At 39.6% G+C, this 22,475-nt stretch overlaps 1 protein-coding gene across 4 annotated transcripts in view; it reads right to left on the minus strand.

Moving 5' to 3' along the window:
* The window catches only part of EVC (EvC ciliary complex subunit 1), a 57,122-nt gene that overhangs the window by 6,221 nt on the left and 28,426 nt on the right, over nt 1-22,475 (minus strand). For all 4 annotated transcript variants that reach the window (XM_054823745.1, XM_054823744.1, XM_054823743.1 and 1 more), the window contains 5 exons: nt 14,627-14,839; nt 8,122-8,231; nt 6,610-6,820; nt 4,137-4,343; nt 3,191-3,335 (listed from right to left, as the gene is read on the minus strand). In XM_054823745.1, the coding sequence (XP_054679720.1) occupies nt 3,191-3,335; nt 4,137-4,343; nt 6,610-6,820; nt 8,122-8,231; nt 14,627-14,839 (886 nt within the window). The remainder of the gene's footprint in view (nt 1-3,190; nt 3,336-4,136; nt 4,344-6,609; nt 6,821-8,121; nt 8,232-14,626; nt 14,840-22,475) is intronic.

Raw genomic sequence — 22,475 nt, forward strand, 5'->3', positions numbered from 1 at the left:
TCTCCCATAGGCTAACTGATTAACATGGAATTCAAAGTAGAAATTTTATGAAAAGATCTTGATGCCTTAAGCAAGAACTCTAATACCTAAGCAAAAAATGCAATATAAAGAAGACCTCTGCTTAGAGGCCACTTAGTCCTGGGAATGCCTAACTTCACTGGACATCCCCTCACTTGATGGCAAAGTATTCTGGGTACTTTTTTGTATGCTCATACTCCGTGAGTAACGTGGCGTTTATCTGCTGACCAGGCTCCTCACTCTTGCCCCTGAAGTCCTGCCTGGCAGCAAGGCTTGGGGCATGTCTGACAGATAGGACTGGTTTCCTTGCGCCACTGCTTTTAAATAAAACACAGAAGGAGGGAGATGGATGGGTATGTAACAGATTAGGGTACATAACATTCATTTGGGGAGCATCTAACCTTTTCTGAACACTTGGAGAGGCTGACAGGCACCTCTCCTACCAACGGCACCACTGGGGAGCAGTTCCTGGCTGTACTCGAGGCTGGGCTGGGCTGGGCTGGGCTGGGCTGGCAGAGAGGAGGTGCTCTCCACCTTTTTCCCTGTGGCTGTGCCAGACAGACTGTAAATTCAGATTTACTAGGCCAAAGGATGCCCAAAGAAGAAAAATCCTCTAGCCTGACATTAAGCCCAGTCACTGGAGAGAGAAGCCCGGCATTATGCTCCTTAGTCCCATTTAGCTGTCACTGAATGAAGTACATAAGAAATTTCCTGTGTTGCCATTCTAACCCCAGGGCTATCACATAGTAGGTGGCTCTGATGCCAACATGGTTTTTTCCTTCTTGTGTTCTAAAGAGAGAAGTTATGAGAGTATTTGGTGAGGAGGATCACACTCTCAGTGCAGTAAACATGCCTGGAGAACACCTAACAGATCAGCCCCTTCTGAAAAGGAAGAAATATGGATGTTCTGCCTCCTGGCTGAGCTTGGATGGAAAGTAGTCAGCTGGCTAGCAGGGCTTAGGGTGTCCTGGCTGTGGCTCAGAGCACAGCTTCAGGCTGTTAAGAATCACAGAGAGAAATTAAAGTGCTTCTGGGGCACTTCAGCTGAAATGAGAAAGGAGTGGGGTTCTGCATCACAAATTTGGACTTAGGTTAAAGAAGGACTTACGTGTACTAAAGCATTGAAGTCCCTTGTTAGACAGTAGTGCTCACTCCTAATGTAAAAAACACCAACAAAGGGGAAGTAGTTATCTGTTGATACTGAAAATCTCAGCCCGGCTGCAGCATGGACAGGTAGGTTTGCAATATTTTTTCACTGTAGCAATTAATTTGATCTGTGAATTTCAGCTGGGTTTCTCTCTGGCCACCCAAATCTAACACACTCCTGCTTTTATTACCAACGTAAATAGACTCATCCTCCCTCATGCCTGTAGGCTTACATTGCAGCAGGATTTTCTTTTTCTTCAGTTAAAAAGAAAATGTGCCCTGCTTAAACATGTAATTTTCTTTCTTGTAGTTCATGGAAGACCAATACACTGAAACAATAATATATCCACACAAACTCTAGGAGAAGAAATGAGCAGTTACCAGAAGACTGTCTGTGGTTCCAGTGACTGGTATTCTAGGTCCCGCAATCTAATTGCGAGACCAGTTGAGAGCAATATCAAAGCACTAATGAAGCAGAACAGTCACGTGTGTACTGACATCCATCTCAGCTCCGATCAGAGGAGCATTCTGGAACAGGCTTCAGTTTTAATTCCTGCTTAAAGGAACTCAAATTAAAGGGATTTTTAGACTCTGTAGTTAGCTCAATCAGGGGAAAAGAAGTCCTTAGAGGGACTTTGTGAGAATTTAAGTAACTGACTGCCTTGCTAGCTGCCAATGCCTAAAATACAGATGCCACACCCCACCCCAATTTTACCTAACCGTAGCACTTCAGCTCCCAATATTAAAGTCTTCGAGGTTCACAACAGGGCAGTGCAGAACAGATTGGTTCTGTTTTATAACCAGTGAGCATATCTAGCTCCTCCTGGGTCTCACAAATCCTTCCTACCAAGACATGTCTGGATCCCAGCCTTGAGAAGACATGTCTGTTCCTCTTCAAAAACTCTCTTCTGTGGTTAAAGAATAATTTCTATTTAAAATTGCTAACTCTATTTTTAGGAAAAAAATCCATTCCATGTGTCTCAAATACTTAGCCTCTGATGACGTTGTTTTGCTAACTTGCTAACTTCATTAAATGCCAACAGCCTTCACCCAGGGGAGGGGAGGGTGTTTACAAAGACATCAATAATCATAGTTTGCTTTTGTTCTCCTGTCCAGAAGGAACTGAGCAATTAAAAATAATTCCAGGGGAAACTGCCTGTATTTGTGTGAGATCCAGCAGTTCATAAACCTTTTAACAGTTTCACAACCTGTAAGATGGTCATGGTTGACAGCTAAGAAACAATGCGGTAGCTCACACAGTGTTTCAGAATGGCCGTGCTGGGCTTTTTTTGGCATCTCCTATACTGCATTTCCTCAACTTCAGAGACAGCATTTCACTGAGGCAAAAAAAGGAATGAATATATGAATCTACGCCCCAAAGCTGAGGGCAGTCGCCTCAGAGGAAGCAGACTGTCTGCTAATGATGTTTGTGTTTTCTAACATGGGAGTGGGGATTCCAATCTCCTCCCTTCTCGAGAAAAGATTCAGCTTGTAGGTGCCTGTCATATACCCTCTCTCTCACCCTATGAATATTTGTAATTGATTCATTTTCTTTGCATATATTAATATGCAGAGTTGAACAATGCTTACGGTAGACGCTGGCTGTACAACTTAATACTTGTACAACTCTTTGCTTTTTAAGTTTTTCTGCTTGTGTTGAGGTGCACCAGAAAATCAACTGCTGGTGGTTGTGACTAGGGTGGTATCTCTGATCTTAGCTTGGTGAACCGCGTTCGTGGTTAAACTACAATCTCCAACACTGGGTCATTGTTCTGTGTGCGTCTGTACCAAACTTTGAGCACCAGGGTCCTGCATCTATGACTGTAATTCAAGTAATTATTAATAATTACAGTTCTACCACTTCTCCTTCAAATATGGAAATGGACCTACACATTAATTTTGCTTTGCTGCTTACTTTAAATAACAGATTTTTGTTATCTTTGAAAGCAATCTTTGCAGTTATAAGAAAATTAATTTATCTGTTAAAAAACCAGAATTATCTTATATTTGTCAATATCATACATACCTTGTAAGGATTTAAATTGTTGAAGCTTTTTCGTCTCATAGCCCTCTGTGATTTTTCCTAACTGCTGATAGTAGTTTTGCACCAGTCTATTGATATTATTGCTGGTCCCATACACACTTTCTACAGCAGCTTCCACCAGTCTCTCCTGTATTACACAGTACAAGTCACTATTAATTTTCGAAGTCAAAAACTGAAGTGTTTTGATCTGTCTAAAACTGAAGACTCAATCTAATTTTGCATGTGCACACAAAATTGTGAATTTTGTGTTTTAAAAATGTGGCAGACTAAGACGCTGGAAAACAGGTATTTCTATTCCTCCATGGAACTTTGAAACATTAAAAATTACAGTAAAATCTTTCTAATGTGCCTCACCTCCACCTGGGAAGGGGCCATTCCCCTATTTGTTCAATCTCTATGGCCTATTTTACCGGACAACCCGACTGCCAGCAAAGTAAATCAATGTAAGCGTAGCTCCACTACAATTTTCCATTATACAGAAAATCCACATATTTACTTTGGAACAATTTTATTAACCTATGAAGCAAGTTTTATTTTTATTTAATTATTTATCTATGAATTAATTTTAAGCTATTAATATACAAATACTATTAATTAACCATAAGACCTTAATAGATAACCATCTCCATTTCTTCCTCATTTTTGTAATTCTCTGTCATCAAGAACTCTCTCATTTTTTTTTTTACATTCCAGGGTTTGGCTTAATAAAACCTGTTTTGGCTGCTCTAGCAAGTTACTAGAAAATATTGTACTTCTAAATAGTGTTAGTTTGTAAATACTTTGCGAGATATCTTCAGTTTTAATGCAGGTTATAATGGTCTCCTGCTGATACTTCTAGGCATAGGGTAATGCGTAAATGAAATTGCCTTCCATTTTAGCAAAGTAGCACTCATTTTGTTTGGAAAACCAGTATTGAACATTTCTATACCTTGAAGTCCTGTCCATCATCTAAACTCTTTTTTCCAGCTTCCCGTCGGGCATGCTGCAGCAGTGTCCGCCCAATCACCTGCTCCATGTGCTGCTGGAGAAACTGAAGAGCTTCTTTAATTTCTGTGACTAGCTGCTGGTGAAATTCTAAATGGGTTTGCTGCGTTTCTTCCTCGAGCTTCTCCTCCTCTTCCAGAATGTGGGACTCCTGGTAATCAGACAAAAAGATAGCACTGCCATTTAAATATATTAACAAACTTAGTCAGTTTCACTTTAAAAGAAAGTCCTACACCCATACAGAATGTTACTGTTTTAATACTTAGAACAATCTAATTTCCAGTGGAAGTTTATGTGCAGTCATTTAACACGGTTGTCTTTGCAACAAAACTATTGCCTCTGTCAGGATACATACAATAACTGGTGCATCCCATCCTGTTAGTCATTTCCAAGTGATGTATTCCCATCTTTGTATGCTGCACTGTTGAATTTGGTCTTATTTCTATTAAATATATGAACAATCTAGGTCAAATATCCTGAGTCCAGTAAGGGGCAACTGAGGATGCTTTGATAATGTGCATAGGAACAAGACAAGTATACAGCCATGCACCTGGAATACTCGTACAGTTTGTGAGGTCTACCTGAGAAAAAGTTGCTGATGTCCCTCTTATATTAATATTCTCATTTAAGGCTAAATAACATTAAATTATTCTGGAGGATTTGACAGTACCTATTAGATTTCCTCTTGGAAATAAGAAATGCAAGCATTTCTTATGCTTGCGTAAGAACTCCCTCTGCCCACATTCATCTGTGAAAAATAATGATGTCCCCATTAATGCTGGGTTATTCTGACATCTTTATTTATAGCTCAGATATAAGTTTTTGATGTTTTTTTTTAAACAGTCAGAATGTCATTAAACCATTTCTCTTTTTTTTTCAGAGACCCAATGCCATGTTATCATGTCCAAGCAGGATTTTTTACCGTTTTTTTACATTTTATATGAAATCAACAGATAGACGTGACACTGTCTACCACTCTAAAATTGGCATAAGCTCAAATTAAGTTTAGTTCAAACAACGTGGCATGTCTAAAACTCTGGTTGAGTGTCTGTAAATTAACCTTTTTCTTTAACTCCTTATACATTGGTTCTAGTTTCGGAGGTTATTCATAACAGTCTTTTTTCTCTGACTTTTCACAATTCCACACCTAGGCCCTACTTCTTTGGCAGCCAGGATCTTTTACGTGTATTTTTAGGCACTTCCTTGTGACATGGGTTTTAGCTGGCCTTGGAAAGAGGCTGTGATGGAGAGAGGCCAAAGGAACAGTAAAACCTGGGGACATCTCATTTTTATTAGGGAACACAGTGATTGTATCAATTAACGTCCCTGTGGGAGCTCAGTGAGAGGGAGTAGTGGAAAGCACATAACAAGAGGAATGCAGTCACATGCATTTGTATTTTATTATTTTATATTTTATTTCTTCTGAAGGTTAATGAGATTTTGAGATTTCACAGTTATCAGAAACTACTTCAATAGAAGTATCAAATATGAAAACGGCAGCAGATAGAATTTCCTTATTTCTCTTCCAAGTGGACAATTAGGGTTTGGATTATGCAAATCAGAATTAGAGGGATGCATAATATTATCTCTCAGCTAATTACACAGTGACAGCATGGAGCAAAGAGCTGCAAAGTGTCGGATGGGTTCAATCCTGATGTGCAGCAGCAGTGGGTTAGGCAGGGGCTATCACTGACACCTGCTAGGAGGGTCCTCTGAGGTTGAAATCTGAAATCTGGTGTTGTTCTAGGTAAATATCCAGTGCTGATAAGTAAATAATCAGTAACACTTAGTGGATTAACCTTAAAAACCACAGTGACAGATTTGAAAGTGACCTGTGGGAATAAAGTTTCTCTCCTTGACCTACAGCACCCAGATTATTTGGAAGGATGTCAGGGGAATGGATGCTGAGCATCTCATGGACAGAGGAGAAAGAAAAAAGAATGAAAAATGATGACAGTATAGAAGAACTTGCTAGGTCTGGTGGAGGAAAGTATTTCTTCTGACGCTCAAGTAAGAACTTTTCAAGCGCCTGTTATGATCCCTAGCAGAATTAGTAGTAATTTATTTTACCCTGAAGCAGTAACATGTGTAGAAGTCCTTTATACATGTTGCCATGCCTTCTTTAATTAGCATTTTCATATAAAATGAATAGCTAAATAAGCTTGCTATGATAACATGTATCACGGACAACTAGTTAGTAGATAAAGTATTGAGGAATTTAAAATGACGGCCCAAACTACAAAAGGCACACTCAGGGACCTCCTACACCAGCAGTGGGTGCATTTTTGACAGAGAATATTTTCCTTTCTATTTGGTACTTCAACTTTTTTATTTTTTGAGATCTTCTACAGCTACTTCTAATGCCAGAAATCACAGCATATGAGACCTCTGGAGAAAAACCCGGACACTGTACCTACCACTGCCTTCTGTAACTGCCACTGGTCCTCATCTTGGCAGGGAGAGGATCCCTTCTGCAGGGTATGTTGCTCTCTCAGTTCCTGAAGCAAGCTCTTCTTTCTGGACAGTCTCATGCAGGCCAGGGCTGCCATTCCAACTCTTCGGACACTTAACCTTGTGAGTACTGAACACAGCAGAAGTCGGTGTTTTTGAAGGATATAGTTAACAGACCTGTAAAAAGGACCATTAAAAATCAATCAGCTAAGCTGCTGCTTTGCTGTGTTCAGCAAAGTCATTGCTCAAAGGTGACAAGAGTTACTATTCACCCTGTGTAATGTCTTCTTGCACAAAACATGCCTTGAAGAGCTGCTCAGGAGTAAAGAATGGTATTGCTGTGATTGACTTCTAGTTCTGTCACACTGAAGTTAAATTAAAATAAAAATAGGAAGAGATAAATAATCATCTATAATTACATAATAAAAGTTTTTTAAATAGGAGACTTGAAATAAGATGAAAAGCAAATGTAATCAGAACTACAAGAAAATTATTTCAAGAAAATGCAGGAGAGCATATCTTGGATTAACAAGGAGGCAGGCTCTGAAGAGACACTGAAGAGGCTTGTGTTAGCTGGCAGGGCAGACATGGCTGAAGCAAGTTTGTGGTGAATTTTAAACAGGAGAGCAAATTTTGAAGTTGATTCTGGACCAGGTGAGTGAAATCTGTGTGCACATGTGGGATGACATTGTGCCTGTATCTAACCTGCGTGTACATGTAAGGCTCTATGAGCTCTCCAGATACTGAATCCTGGGAAACACTGAAGTCAGAGAACATGAAAATATAAGGTTGAACTGAAAAGTAGAGCCAAAATAAATAAGTGCAATGGCAATAATACCAATATTCCAAATAAACAAGTCTTCAAATGCTTTGGTCTTTGGTAATGTGAAGACCATGGTGAGTAAAGTCATTTGATATCTCAATCAAAACAAGGCAGATTCACAGAACTGTGGTTTTTTGAGAAGTATCTCTACCAAAGAACTGTTTAACTGTACAAAGATGAGATAAAACTAGAACTTTCTTTGGTGAATACAGACAGAGAATGCAGGAGAGGAGTCACTGTCATGCAAAGGGATGGTCAGTGGTATTGTAAGAGCAGAAAGCAAAGGCAGAGCCAAATGGTGCTGGACCAAACACCTTACCTTGAAGAATATCCAACTCCAAAGTGACATACAGAGTGCAGAGAGGCTGGTTCAAGACTAGTAATCACTCACAAACATAGGTGTAGATACACAGAAAGTACACCACCTGACAAATCACAGAAGACTCTATTTTTTCTACTTACCAGGAATCATGATATCTCTGGGTTTTTTACTTTGTTTTTGATACTCAGATAAAAAAAAACTAGAGTAACTGCCTCCCTGCCTGAAGATGCCCATAGTCTCTCAACACTGCTTTCCACAACATAATACACATTTTTATCTCTGCATGCAGCAGTACAGTTTTACCCCATTGCTTACTGATAAAACCAAACTTACTCATCACTGAGGCATCCTAGTCTGCTTATGACACCTTGAATTATCTTCTCTTGTGTGTCAGACAGGTGCTTTTGCATCACAGCAGACAGAGCATACTCCTTTATCCAGAGCTAAAAGCAGGGGAAAAAATTACAATCGTAAGACACTCCGATTTCAGTCATTCTAGTCACATTACGAAACAAAGGTTTATTGGATGTTACTTTGCTAAAAACAATCATCCCCCTCTTTCAAGAAACAGACTCATGCTGAATTAAAATTACTCTACTTAGGAATATTTTTTTCCCAATGATAAAAGTCCTAAACGAAGCTCACTGAAAAGAAAGGGAGGCGTTGCACTGGTTTAGATCAGCCCTCAGCTGTATCTCCCACAGGTTTTCCAGTTTCAGTGACAGAACAAGAGAAAAAGAAAAATATGGCACAAAATATTGCATCGACTCTTATCAGCAGGTTGCAGTGGGCTTTTTGTTTGCTTTTTTTTCACTAGTAGAGAATGTAGTTTTTATTTTCACTGAACAAAATAAAGATACCATCTTCCATCACACTTTTGTGTACAGTACACAGTGCTAATAGAAATGGAGATTACATGATTAGGTTTATGGACTGCAAGTTTACAGCTCCTTCAGGGTGATACTTAGATCAAAGAATTTAATCTTTGAATGTTTTGATGGATTTTCCATTAGACTTTAAACTTGTGGAGATATGGATTTAAGATTTTCTTTAGCATATTGCCAGAATTTAATGAATAATAAACCATAAGATCATAGAATCATTTAGGTTGGAAAAGATCCTTGAGATCATCAACTTCAACCATTAACCTAACGATGAAATGGTTTTAAGGCCCAAACTCTATTACAGTGAGATGAAGAATATATTTTAGGATTCACTGGCAGTTGGATAAATGCAGGTTGCCTGCAGAGGTATGCAGAGCCCTAAACTAAATATAATACTCAGGGTGTCTGACAGCTTCACTTCATGTTCTAGCCTCATTCAGAACATGATGAACTAAATTTTCTATTATTGCAAACAGCAAGGTTTCACTAGATCAATATGCCTAGCAAAAAATTAGATGTGTAATTGCACAATTGTTAGTGTTAGGAACTAGGAGTGGTACTGGACCTTCCTACTGGATTTGATAGCCTTTTCCTTGGGAAGCAGTGATCTGTGCAGGTGAGAGGCCTTATCTCTGAGCACAGAATGAACTCCCCTGGGAAATGCAGAACTTCAGAAACCACATCATCTTTGACTTTAAAATAAAAATGTATTTCTTTCTTAGATAGCGCCTTCTCTGTAGGATACACAGCAACACATATAACTGACCGCTGTTCATGAAGACAACCTTACCAAAACACATACTCCTGAGCAGGATGGCTGGGAAGGATGGGCAGGCAGTCAGCAACAGGTGACAGAAAAAGTTCAGCTGAGCACGAGAAGCTCAGCCTGAAAGTCTGTACGGCGCTGGGGAGCTCACCAGGGTTCTCTCAGAAAGAGCCACAAGACGTACCCGTGTAGCCAGACCTCAACTGATTTGAGTCTAGGTGATTCTTAACATCACAGAGCACAGCCGAGCACGGGGCCTTCTCTGATTGCATGCTGCAAGTGTCAAATTAAGGTCTGTCAGGTCTCCAGGTATCATCATGACAGATGGCAAATACTCGCTTGAAGTAATAACTGTATCAGTATTTCCCTTTAGCAGCTCTGTGGATATGGCTTCCTAGTGTTTCACACCTCTCTGCATACGCTTAGTAGATCCATCACACTGTGTATTTTAATGTCTCTTTCAGCAGTTAAAATAAGGACTTAAAATGACCCTTAACTTTCTAGAAGTATTTTCATTTTCAATGAAAAACCGGCTGTGGCTCAGACGTGGCTTCCCATCGTTTTTGGAGACTTGGTTATTCACTGAGAAGTTGCTCTTGAAGGGCCTGTCTGCACACTTACTCTCAAACAGCTGGTGGATTAAATCTGATGTAGATCACCAAGATAGAGAAGACAGGAGAAGTTTTCTGAATTCCAGTTGGAATGATAAATGATATAATATTGCAGCCAAGAAACTAAATCTTAACACTGCTGCCAGCAGTATATCCTATCCCAAAAGGCACTCAGAAAGATAACAACGACAGGGACTGTAGTCCTTGTTTACTTCTTTTTATGAAGAAATAGTCTAGTTCTGTAGTGGTGAACACAGACTTTCTTTTAAAAGTCATCTTTTCCATTGCAAGTGCATTTAAGGTAAGCTGTATGCAAAATTTATAAAAGGTCTCTTCATCCCCCTGAGACCAATGGGAAGCTGAGAACAGAGCAGAAAATACCCCTGTGCACAGTTATGAAACTTAACAGTAGAAGTACATCAGCCATGTAAGTACTAAAAGAACATGGAGGAAAGAAGGGGGATAATTACGCATCTAAGATGGGATGATAAATAAGGAAGACTGAGATTTGGACCAAATACTAAACCAGTGTTTTGTCTCAAAAATGCTATTAGGAAGATGATCAAGAAGGGAAGGATCAGCTGGGAATAAGAACAGAATATTGCATGTTTTATTGGAGGCAACACTTCAACGGCTCACTGGGATGAGCTGGGAGGGCTGGGTATTTTCCACTTCCAAAATACTAGAAGAACTCACACATTCAGGCACAGATGCAACGGCAAAGATCCTCTGGGAATCTTAATTTGAGGCTGCTGGCATATTGCTGATTAGCAAAGCAGAAACAACTATTTCATCAAGCCAGTTGGAAAGGTCAGGCTTTGTGCTGCACTGACCTTCCAAAGCTGGGCCAAGTCTCCAGGTGCCTCTCAAAGCTTTCCTGTTCTTGGGAATGGCCTTATTTGCTTGGAGACACGTCAGTACGGAGTGGAGAAAATGACGTTGCAGCACAGACTCAGCAGCTAGAACAGAGCTTGGCCTCTCCAGTTCCTGCATTCAACCAGTAAAATCAGCAACAAAAACATCACAAATGAGGGAGTAAAGCTTTGAGGAATGCCTGGTTCCTTGAAGAGTCATTCCAATCACTATGAAAAAATGAGTATAAAATTAAGAGAAAGGGATAAAATGCACACCACGTCAAAACCAATAAGCAGATGCTGGTTCAGCTTTCTGGGTGTCAAGCAATGATGTGGGAATGGACAGAAATCTCCTTATTCCATTTTTTCTCTGTAAGTTTCTCGGTGTTTTGCTTCCTGGCAACGTCCATTACAAGACCTTCTGGAGCACTACTAACATTAAGAATTGCTCTCTGGCAATAAAGGCGAAGAATATGCCTTTGGTAGGTAATGAAACTCATAAAATATTTTGAGTTAGACCTCAGATACAGCAGCACATTAGACCCAAGCAAGCTCACTCTTTTTTCTGCAGCTCTCACTTTGACATTTTTAGCAGAAATTCTCAGGAAATCGAAGGAAAGCAATTTCCCCCTAACAGCCTGTAGATGGGGTGTGATGCACACTGAATGCCAAGCAAGTACCTCAGCCTGGTGCAGCAGTCTGCTCCCCGTAACCTCTGCCCAGGCAGGAGAGCTCATCTACAGAAATTATGAGGTAGAGGCTATGTAGGAAAATGCTCAAAATTAATTTTCTTTATTCATTTGTTCTCATTTGCCTCACTCACATCCTCAAGTGTCTAAGGCAAAAGTTAAATATGAAACTGATTTTTTCTTTTCAATTGTAAAAGAGATTCTGTGCCTCCAAAGGAACATCATATTCCAGATATGTATAAATACTAGCAAAGATATTCTAACAAAAAAAAAATGCAGTTCAAGTAAATGGGAAAAATGTCTGTTTGAGCCACTTTGAAAAGCATGCATAAATACCCTGGTGAAAAGCCTTTCCAAGGCTGTAAAGCAGTGCTATGTAACTCTTAGTATAGTACATTTATCAAGAGGCAAATGAAAGACATATCTCCTGCGGGAAAATGCCTGATAAATTTAAAGACCTGTCAATATGAATGTTGATTTATGGATCTTCTGTCATATTCAGCACTGTAACATCTATGGGATCTCCTAAATGACATAATCACCTGTCACAAGTGTCTGATCTCTCTTCTCCTTTTCTTAAGGTGGAAACCAAGTGCCCCTTTTTGTAGGATGCAAGTGTCAGCTTATTGCTTAAACGTGCATGCTGCTGCATTTACACTAGGAAAGGGCCAAGAAATGCATTTGAACATAATATCATGAGTTATCTGATGATTTTCAGACTTGTTTATACAGGAAAATCTGCCAGCCTAGCTTTGCTGGAATGGCTACCTCCCTGCATACTCTCTTTGGTGATATAGCAGACTTTTTTCCAGTTTAGTCCAAATCACTTCCAAAAAGCCACACACATTAAGTTAAAAAAACTACTTAAGCTCCTGCAAAGAATATTATCTTGAGGAATCACACATTTTCCCACTATGAGAAACCCTTGTTTCTTCTAGCAATTTATCCCACAGAATCACTCGTCCTTTGGACAGCTCTGTCTGCCATTCAGGAAATGTTTATATTCAATAAGGCCCAGCTGCACTGCTGGTGACCCAGAGACCAATGTGAGAGCTGTCATTGTTAAATGAATTCCTCTATAGCTCAGTAATTACTGTTAATGATGTAAGCAAAACCTTTATTCTTTTTTTTTTTTTCATCTAGGAAGCCATCTGCTTTGTATTATGAGTGTTATGGTACACTGAAAGTGATGGAAAGTCAACTTTCTAGTTTAAATAACCTATGCTTGGGCATGACTGGAACATCTGGATTCACATTCAATGAATCCATCATCCAGTGCTGCCCAAAGAGCTATCATCCAGCAACTAGGTGCTGGAGATGAACTAATCCTTTTAACCCCTTGAGAAAAAAATCCCAGGGTTTGGTTTCTCCACTCAATACTGTGCCCAATGACAGTAACAGAGGAATGCATAAACAGCAGTTTTGGAACAAAACTTTAGACTTGTGATCTCCCTCTCTGCAGAGAGTCTCCTAGCCCTTGAACAACATCCTTCTGGCCCTGAACAAAGGCTGAGGTTCAACGGGACAGTGGAAGGACCAGAGCAGAGGTGCCCTAACATGCACTCTGACTAATCCTAAGTTGTACACCAGAACCTCCTCCTTCTCTGACTGGGGTTTTTAATGACAGCAGATATCACCACGGTGCTTTGGTCTCCATGCACCATGAGACATAGTTGTAGTGCAGCTACTAGTCCACGCTGCTCAGGTCACTCACATACAAGGACAGGCAATTTTTGAACCCTTGGTGAATGTGAAAATGAACAGCAACCTTAAGGCTTAAGCTTGCCAAGTCAGGTATTGAATCTAATCCTTGATAAAAAGGGGCAAAATAAAAAATGTTAATTGAGGTAACAGGTGAGTTACAATAAAGTAAATATAAAATGATCAGGAAGGTGCACGTTGTATAACTCCATATTAAGGAAAACAGAGAAGAAAAAAAGGAAATGGCTAAGAATTTCCAACAAATACTTTTACTTTTGTATTCCCATGGGTGTTCTAAAACCACTGGTCAGCAAAGCACTCTGCCAGATTTAGTAGGAAGCCCAGTTTCCTGAATCACAGAGTTTTATGGAAGAACCCTAAATATGAGTGGGTGGAAAAGTTAAACACCTATAGCAGTCTGTAATAATTAGGGACTCAGTCAGTACCTCGTTAACCATGTACTGGATTGTCCAGGCATTTTGGAGAATGAGGCTAGGGAAAAGTATGATTTTACCAGCAATAAAGAACTCCGCCAACCTTTTATTTAAGAAGCTCCCATTATTCTATATGTTGCAGCACACACTTGACTTTTGGGAAAGGGAACACCGTTGTATACACAAGGTCTTTCTTTGACTAAGCTGTGTTAGTCTGCAAAGTAGTGTTAATAGAGACATCGCATTGATGAATAAATTGAAGGCATATTTGAGTTCCAGCCTAATGATGAAGATACCTGCCTCCACATCTTGCTTTTTGTTCTTGTTGCTTTTCTCCTCTGGTGTCAATGCCCTCTATGCTGGGCAGAAACACAGTAGGAAAATTGGATGTGTGTTTCTTTACCTTCTCAGAGTAAAGAGTAAGTTTTATATAAAATATGTATCATATGTTTCAAAAACACTATAGTATTAATACATAAAAATGACCAAGAAATACTTGTCATTGTAAGGCCTCTTTTCCTGTAAACTGTACTCATATATACCCTCTCCAAACAGACCAGATGAAGGTTTTTTTGAACTCAGATGCTCAAGAGTTGAGGGCATCAGAGAGCAGCCTTGCCAAAAAAATGTTTATGTGCTGACAAAGCCATCAAACACTGTGGACAGATGTTCAGTAATTACTCTCTGACTCCTCTATGCAAGTCTACATGCACAGCATATATATATTCACTCCATGCTGCAGGTCAGACCGCCCATCCTGAGTCTCATACTGTCTCTGGACCTGGGCTGTGTATTCATAGACGAAGTACTCTCCACAGATAAGTATCTTGATATTTTCTTTTGCCATATCCGTGATTTTAGACCCTGGGGTCCCAGAATGTAATATTGGTCTTTCTTACTTTTTTTTCTTGCAATAGCTGTTCCTGGAAAAGCTTCCAGTGTCTCTGGCGGTGGGTCTCCCATTTCTCCAGCTGAGGAACCAAATTTTCCAGCCATTCCTCTTTCAGAAGCTCACATTCTCTTACAGAGAGGCCAGTCACAACAGGCAGGGTCTGAAGAAACAGCTCTGTCACCAACTTTGTTAAAGCATGGGAAGCTTTAGAGTACAGCTCCTAAAGAGGGACAAAGAAGGACAGAGTGAGACAGGTGAGAAAGTGAAGCCCCCGGCCCTTTGGAGCTGTTTCACTGCATGTTTCCATGATGCCAGTGAGGGAACTATGTCCCAGTGAAGACACCAGGCCAGTGACTGACCCCTAGAGCTAAAATCCAATGCCACTAATGCTTGAGTTAGAAAGACCAGGCTTAGTAGATGGAACAACTTAAATGTTTTGGTTCAAGGCACACAAGGGTATTTAAAATGCAACAGTGACATGAGCACATGAGACCTTGAATCCTAACTGTTGCCCACATGCAACTACAGTACAAAGAATATCTTGTTTTACTGGCTACGGCAATGTATTATGAAAACATTTATTTTGAAAGCTGTTGTGGAAACAATCCAGTGTAGCACACCACCTCATAGGCACATTTTCAAAGGTGCTGATATGAAATGAATGAAGGGAAGAAAGAAGGAAGAGTTAAAAGAGACAGTACGGCATTTAGTCAGACAAAACTGACACTAGTCACGTTAATAGTTGGTGCTCTGAAGTATGACACTCTTCAGTGCCTTCTGGAAAGGCAGAATGACTCAAATTCCTTCTGACGCAGAACAGGTTCAAGCGCAGGAAAACAAACACCTTCTGGTGGTTTTATTAAAACTAGTCCCATATGAGTGGTTTTCAATTGCTGAGGCTGTTTCACTCGCAAGAAGAGTTTGGGTGATTTAGTCAGATGGCATCCAAGCTAAAGAGTCTGTTCAAAACAAATAATTTCACTGTCAAATACACAGTGATGATATGAGCTGCGTTTGCAAACTTGCTACAATTTGAGATAATCCCTGAGGAGAAGGCGTGAGGGCAGGTAGCTTTCCCCAGCAGAAGAGAGAAAACAAAGACATGTCGGAAAGGTCATACAGACACTGCAGTACTCCAGCAGTATCAAGAGCTATTTTTGTGCAAGTTCCACATGATCTTACCAGTCCAAAAAGCTTTATTGTCTATTTGGTTTTGCTTTCATTGTAAATCAGTGTTAGTCCCCTTGAAAACACTTCTGTTTCTTTTTTTTCCTTAAAATACAGCTAATATTTTTAAAACTCTTTTCAGCATTCCTGTTGCAAAAACAAGTCTTCTAGGTGTTGCCTTCTTTTAAATATAGGTTTAATTACAATCTCTTTATTGATCAGAATCTAGAACCTCTCAATAGAAGCACAGAGATATTTATTTAAATGTCAAAACCATTTGTTTGCAGCTCATAGACATGAAAACTTCTAATGGACTTGCCTTTTTCTGGGAGACACACTTGTATAATGTTCTGTTGTGTAAGAACCCATTCCAGCCGCTAGATGGGGTATCAGAAAAAAGAAAATAAGACCAAAAAAACCCAGCAAAAAAACCAAAAGAGGATGTTAAATTGCAAAGTCAAGAACTCAGAAGTAAAGAATGACCAGAACTTCGGCTGCATGTGAAATCTAGTTCTGCGCCCCCATAATGATAATTTTTGGGTTCATGTATTGTTTCCACAGGATCTTTATCTGTTCTGTGTTTAGGTTTATCAATACCCATTAAATGGATAGATTTCTTAAAAATCTTTATTTTGTATTTCTCATTTATTGTAAAATATCCAAACTGTTCACTGAATACTAAATTATTATTTTCCTCCTGGGATCCCTCTGGGATGCTAATCATCGTATTAATGAGCTGTTTCACAAACAACAAATAGCTTATCTTAAGAGCTCCCTGCAGTAACCTCTTATGGATAAAACTGAGGCACAACACTATCAAAAGTGTTTGCTACACCTTCGAGATGAGCTGTCTTGATTTTTTCCGCTCTTACCTGTTTAAAGCATGCAGGATTTTCAGAATCCAGTGCCCATTGGCTTTATTTTATCTCAAAGTTGTTCTGAATTCTTGTAAATTGGGCTACAGGTTTCTGAAACTGGGTACTGAGCATAAGTATGAGAATTAGTAGTCAAAAACCCAACAATTGGATATCTCATTTCTGGTAGCACTTTGATTGCTCACCATCTGAACGTGACGGTATCATTAGGGATTTGCTACACAGGAACATCCTTTGCTGAAGGATGGATCTCCTTTACTCCTTAATTACTAGTTACCAGTTCCTGTTACAACAAGAGGTAGGATTTATACTGTCTTAATTATCTGTGCAGTTGTGGGCCTGGCTTAGCTTGCCAACACTAATGCGAAATGGTTTGCTTGAATTCTCTCTTCTGTTGCTCTTTATTTTAAAATACAAGTCTCCAAATTCTGGGATTTAACATCGGCTCAAAGATCCTATGTTTCTAACATCTGGATCCCATACAACATTTAAAGAACGATCACTCTATCTCTGTAAACCATCTCTTCTCTGAGCCTTACTAGTCCTTCAGGCCAAGTTAATTCTCCTGCCTTTACTGGATGTTCAGGGATATAAGATTTTCTCTTGGGTCTGAAATAGTTCAGAAGCAGTCCAGAGGAGTCCGTGGCATTTCTAGTGCAATCTCAAAAGCTCTCAGGCAGGGTGTTAAGGAACTCTATTCTTAAACAAACTGAGTTCCACCTATGGCAGCTAAATCACTTTGCAACACATTTTGCTGCAGAACTGATAGCATCTCCCTGGCATGCTGACAGCTCTGTATTATTATTTACTAGGAAATCTTTTGCACAGAACATAAAGAAGGTATTTTGTTATTTGTCTTCATGCCATTTTGTTTAAAGACCAAGTGAATAGAGTTCTGCTTGCACTCCCTGCAGCTTCAAATTATATTGTATACTTACCTTTGGCACTACCAGAGCGGGTACATAGTTACCCAGGAAAAATGTGACTAGGTCCTGTTCCCACAAAATTACTTACCTACATCACCTCATTAATGTGATGGGCCAAGTTATCTTTAGATCAAAGGTGCTTAACTATTTGTTTGCAAAATACTTCATGGTCCTCTGCTGAAGCTGGCATATGAAAGGACAAGAAAGTGGGATTGGAATTTCATGAGCAGTTTTTCACATCAACAGTCCCTTTAAAAATGAAAATGCTGGGTGAATACATGGAGGGGAAGCAGGACTAAGTATGTTCTTTACATCTCACCTATGTTGCAAACTGACACACAAAGCAACGGGAAGCCTGGTCAGGTGCTCTAAGGTGAATTTTAACAGGACTGAACATTTTCCCTTTAAGTTCTGTTAGAAATTCTCCTCTGCGGAGGACACAAATCCTGCACTTACTGGTATTACCTGTGGTCCAGGATCACAACATCATCACCATCAGTGATGAACTATCAAAATACTAACTTCTCTTGAGTGTTCAGGGAACCACTGGCTTCTTTAAGCTGAACACATAATTACACGGACATCAGACCCCAGGCAGTCCTTGCAACCCAGACCCTAACGTGACAGCATGCTCTACCCAGAGGACATACCACAGGTACAACACCGTGGCTACTCTGTTTACTGCAGCACTTGAAAAAATGCAGTGGAATGGCCTCGTGAAATCTGGTAAGGGAAATGGTAACTCTACATTTAGGAAAGATAGCAGATGTCATTGAATTCTACCAAAGCAACTCAAGCTAACAAAATAGTTCAAAACTATTTGTAGTCTAAGGAATAGACTTGATCTGAAAGAGTAATAAAGTCTGTCTGTGAACAGGGACGTCACACTACCTATTATAAAGCTTATTTTTCACAGGAAAAAAACAAAACTGTTAAAAAAATCCTACTGCTTCCAGGATCTCATTTTTGGACTAGAACCCCTACAAAATAGTTCTTACAAGCTTCCTGATATGCCGCCTCTTGTTTTTAAGACTTTTACTTAATGAAATTTATTCAAATTGATTCCATTAATAGAATAGCTGATTGCAGTGTTGAATGAGCCTGTTTGTAGTACCTGGAAGTCAATCTCAAAGCTTTTCAAAAAATCTCCAGAGAAATTCATCAAGCATAAAGAAATATCACGGGGTATATGCAGAAATAAAATGGGCTCAGATTAAAACGCTGAGTGCTTCTGAATTTCAACACGGCAATAAATATATAATTTTGTCAAAAACCAGGGGAAATACACAGCTTATCAGATTTCACCACAAAACCAAAGAACAATATTAATGCTCACCCTCAAATCCAAATGATTAAAATGTTTCTACATGCAGGTGAGAATAAAGCAAATAATGAAATTGTGCAGCAGGAAAATATATATAGAAAGGCTGGTTATACTGTATTTTAAATGCCAGCCACTACCTAGGATATATTATCTCCAAGAGGCAACTATATAACTATTTGTTAACTTATGATAGCTATTTGTTACCTTCTGACACAACAGCATGTCATTAAAATAATTAAAATTACTGGTCAAAGCTGTAGAACACTCTTGCATGTATCTCCAGAAGCTCAATGGCTAGGGCACTTGTTTAGGAGGTAAGAGCATCATCTCCCAACCATACTGTATCTTACTAAGGACAGAGATTCAATACTCAGATCACACATCCCATAAATACTCCAAAAATTCTTGGACGTCATTGGTCACTAGAACATACGTCATATGATAAACTCACACTAAATGGGGAAAAGCTGATGTTCCCCAGGGCTCAGTACTGGGGCTGGTTCTCTTTAATATCTTTATCAATGATCTGGATGAGGGGATGGAGTGAACCCTCAGTAAGTTTGCTGATGACAACAAGTTGGGTGGGAGTGTTGGTCTGCTGGAGGGCGGGAAGGCTCTACAGACAGATCTGGACAGGCTGGGTCGATGGGCCAAGGCCAATTGTATGAGGTTCAACAAGGCTCAGTGCCAGGTCCTGCACTTGGGTCACAACAACCCCAGGCAACGCTACAGGCTTGGGGAAGAGTGGCTGGAAAGCTGCCTGGCAGAAAAGGACCTGGGGCTGTTGGTCAACAGCCAGCTGAATATGAGCCAGCAGTGTGCCCAGGTGGCCAAGGCGGCCAACAGCACCCTGGCTTGGATCAGGAATAGTATGGCCAGCAGGACTAGGGAAGTGATTGTCCCCCTGTACTCAGCACTGGTGAGGCTGCACCTCCAGTACTATGTTCAGTTTTGGGCTCTTCATTACAAGAAAGACACTGAGGTTGTGGAGCGCAACCAAAGAAGGGCAATGAAGCCGGTGAAGGGTCTACAGTACAAGTATTATGAGAAGTGGCTGAGGGAACTGGGGTTGTTTAGCCTGGAGTAAAGGAGGCTGAGGGGAGACCTTCTCGCTCTCTACAACTACCTGAAAGGAGGTGGTAGCCACGTGGGTGTCGGTCTCTTCTCCCAAGTCACAAGCGATAGGACAAAAGGAAATGGCCTCAAGTTGTGCCAGGGGAAGTTCAGATTGGATATTAGGAACAATTTCTTCACTGAAAGGGTTATCAATCATTGGAACAGGCTGCCCAGGGAAGTGGTTGAGACACCATCCCTGGAGGTATTTAAAAGACGTGTAGACGTCGTGCTTAGGGACACGGTTTAGTGGTGGACTTCGTAGTGCTAGGTTAATGGTTGGACTCGATCTTAAGAGTCTTTCCAACCTAAATGATTCTATGAGTCTATGATTCTTTCTCTCTTCCACATGACAAATTCTGGAATGCTAATTGTAAAATGAAACCAGTACCCTGCTATTAAGCATCCTAACGCCAATAAACACAATGACATTGAAGTCATCCTTAGCACAAGCTAGTGAAAAAAAGCTTGATTTCCATGCATTTAAAAAGGAGGTTCATTGAAATTCCAGTTTTGCACCCTCACTGGTTCTTGAATTATGGAGAAGGCAGTTTCAATCTTCTCTTTCTGCGCTCCCTTTTTAGAAATGTGCCTCTGTAGATAAGATTATGTCCTTTACTAGATCTAACTATTAAGAAATTGTGAATCCATATAGTGCAAAATACATTTTCTTATGAAATAAGGTAACTTCAGAATGAAGGCTATCCATATCAGGCATCTTGTATCACCTTTGATTGAAATGACTAGATCAAATTTAATCAGTCCCCAAACCCAGAACTAGACTGAGCTTACATGGTAAGAGTTCACATATTTAATCTATTAGATCACTCTTTAGGAGTAAGTCACAGGGCAAAATTTTCAAAAGCAAGCATTCGAATTGGAGGTCTCTTGATACGGATTTCTACCTGAGACAATGTGGTGATTCACCTTGAAAAGCAGTTAGCTCTGGATACCTAAAAATGCAGTCCACTCCATGAAAAGCACCCCTAACTGTGTATCATGTTATTATGAAATTACATAAGGAATGTAACGAGAGAATAAGTTTCTAACAATCTGTACTAGTTATTTTGACAAAGATAAACGTCCCCTTGTATTAACAGAGGAAAAAAATAAAATACTTTGCATTAACCTCACATTCATGTTTACCAATTCATAAAATGTTTATTCCTTGCCTGTTGATAATACTCATTACTTAATAGTCTAAAGACTAAATAGTCTGTTAGTCTAAATTCCTGTGCATTTCTATGTTCTGTCAAGTCAAATGAAATAACATTCTGGTGAACTTCTATCAGCAAAGGGGAATTATAAATGACAGTAAATTGTGTGTTTTTATGTTTTTGATGTTATGGCTGAGGAAAAATAATTATCTTACCACACACTATGTAATTTTTAGCTGTTGATTGATTTCCTTTTGTGCAATCTGCATGTTTGTTTTCTTAATAATGAACTGTTAACCAACAACCTCTTTTCTCCCTTCCCTACTGAAATAAGCAGGTAGTTCAAAAGAAAAAAAAAGAGAAAGAAAAGATTAAAGGTTGATTAACATCTGATATGCTAAACTTGAGACAGACATGCAAGGAGCTAGCTGTTAATCTTTTCAAGAGATCATGAGAAACAGAATAGGATATATTGGGGGCGGGGGGGGTGCTTTTGCTGCCATGTAAAAGAAAATTATGGTAAAATCCTTGCAATTGAAAAGCTGCTCAAGCCAAAACAAAACTGTTACTGCGACACAATATCCCTTGTGTATGGCATAACTCTGCAGACTGTTTATGAAAATATTAGGCTGAGCTATTCAATTACCTCTGACACAATTCCTCTTTCAGTTATGATATACTGTGATAATCAAAATCACTCGTCCCCATTCCTCAACTTGCACTTCAAAAATTAGTTATGGAGCCTGTGCCTAGACACAGACTATTCACCTACAGCACACTATTTTAATCCACTAGTATGGCTGAAAAGTCCTATGCTATCCTCCAAATATAACTCATTCATTCACTTCAGGCATCAACAGATTCCATTGACCTTGGCTAAATCATTTTAATTGATTTATTCATGTGCACACAAAACAAACATACTCAATTATTCTATGCAAACACAGTCAGCTTCCAGATCATTGCGTTTTTACATATTTATTCACCAATTTGGATAACTCTTTGATGTACTGTAACAGGGTACAGTGGTGCTAGAGGGTTATATAAATCTATTTCAGTGAACCCACAAACTGTTTAAAAGGGGAAAAAATGAAAAAATGAAAAAGGCATAGAAATTTGAGAAGGGCTTAGAAGAACACTGTGAGAACAAGCCAAGGATCTTCTCCCACAAGTGAGTGGCAGTTACAAATAAGTGACATCTTTTCTGCTGTCCCCAGGGTGTTCATTGGTTCCCTATTTGGTCACCTTTTCCTTATATTTTAATACCACCTCTGGCACTGAAGTTATCTTTCTA

The sequence above is a fragment of the Grus americana genome, chromosome 4 (assembly GCF_028858705.1).
Source record: "Grus americana isolate bGruAme1 chromosome 4, bGruAme1.mat, whole genome shotgun sequence".
In the NCBI taxonomy this organism is placed as follows: Eukaryota; Metazoa; Chordata; class Aves; order Gruiformes; family Gruidae; genus Grus; species Grus americana.